Source organism: Sinocyclocheilus grahami, unplaced genomic scaffold (genome assembly GCF_001515645.1).
Source record: "Sinocyclocheilus grahami isolate Dianchi unplaced genomic scaffold, SAMN03320097.WGS_v1.1 scaffold14546.1, whole genome shotgun sequence".
NCBI classification, from domain to species: Eukaryota; Metazoa; Chordata; class Actinopteri; order Cypriniformes; family Cyprinidae; genus Sinocyclocheilus; species Sinocyclocheilus grahami.
The window spans coordinates 4,365-5,370 of record NW_015515380.1 but is presented as its reverse complement, the minus strand read 5'-3'; the positions used below and the strand labels follow the sequence as shown (position 1 = coordinate 5,370).

The following is a 1,006-nucleotide window of genomic DNA, read 5'->3' as shown; positions in this document are numbered from 1 at the left end:
AAAAAAGCAATGACCTCGAACAACATGATGACACATGGGTTTTTAGACAAGACAGACCATTATGGTTGCAACACAGCTGACAGCAGCTTAATCTTCAACTGACAATGTCGAAAGTCAACCATGCTGTGTGCCAACACTTACTCTACGCATTGACTGGTAACGAGGTGCGTGTAACTGCACCACATCTTTCTGGAGAAGCTCTAAAGAACTCTCTAAGGAGTAGCTCGAATCCTTCACGCCTTTAAGGATATTTTCCTCATAGTTGTTGGTCATCACAGGTACCACCTCAGCTACTTCGAAGAGTGCAGACTTCTTTTTCTGTAAAAGTGGGAAAAGGCATATGAGAACAATCATAGACAGTCAATTTCTCAGCTTCATACAGAATCATTCAACATACCTTTTCCTTAAATACAAAGGCAATGTAGATCTTGAAGTCGAACTGATCGGCCAAAGATTCTCGTTTCTTCCGTAGCTGGGCACGGAGTCGGTTTCTTGTTTGATTCCGGCGAGAATTTGGGTCTCCCATTGTTACGGACAGTACTATTTTCCTTAAGCAGACTTTTTTTCGCTTTTTATTTGCTTGACAGTAGACTATGTGGTTTACAAACCCTTTAAAACACTAAATAAGCTATAACCAAGCACTACCTGCAGTACATACTAATTTGAATTAACGAACAAAGTTAGCAAAACCAAATCAAGTCATTTTTAATCAATGTGGGTAGTGCACTTGGGCCAAATAAGTTTGAAAGCCCATACCGACAGTTTTCTGTTTGCGTACGTGTGTGTGAGGGGACAGATCCCTCTTTAGATAAATAAATCTGGGTTAAAGTTATCTAAAAAGCTGACCAAGAGATTTGACTTTGGAAAGGCTCTTCCAGGATTGACTCTGGCTTGTATCCATGTCTCATAAAAGCACATCTGAATGACAGGTGAGAAAGACAACCATGGCAGAGAAATGCATATGCCATGAGATCTTGGCACGGAGTAAGAACACAGAGTTTGCTGG

The 1,006-nt window shown here is 40.9% G+C and overlaps 1 protein-coding gene across 1 annotated transcript; it reads right to left on the bottom strand.

The window, feature by feature from the left end:
- Window positions 1–99: 99 nt before the first annotated feature.
- Window positions 100–999, bottom strand: LOC107579136 (uncharacterized protein C6orf62 homolog). Its single transcript, XM_016264999.1, has 2 exons — window positions 398–999; window positions 100–318 (listed from the first exon to the last, which is right to left on the bottom strand). Exons 1-2 carry the CDS (start codon window positions 524–526, stop codon window positions 115–117), a joined length of 333 nt encoding a protein of 110 aa, XP_016120485.1. The 5' UTR covers window positions 527–999; the 3' UTR covers window positions 100–114.
- Window positions 1,000–1,006: the final 7 nt, after the last annotated feature.

Bases quoted from the DNA above. Each gene is read 5' to 3' on its own strand.
- LOC107579136 (XM_016264999.1), bottom strand. From the start codon at position 526: ATGGGAGACCCAAATTCTCGCCGGAATCAAACAAGAAACCGACTCCGT. The intron at 319-397 runs GTATGTTGAATG...CCACTTTTACAG, and splicing joins CCTTTGTATTTAAGGAAAAG to AAAAAGAAGTCTGCACTCTT.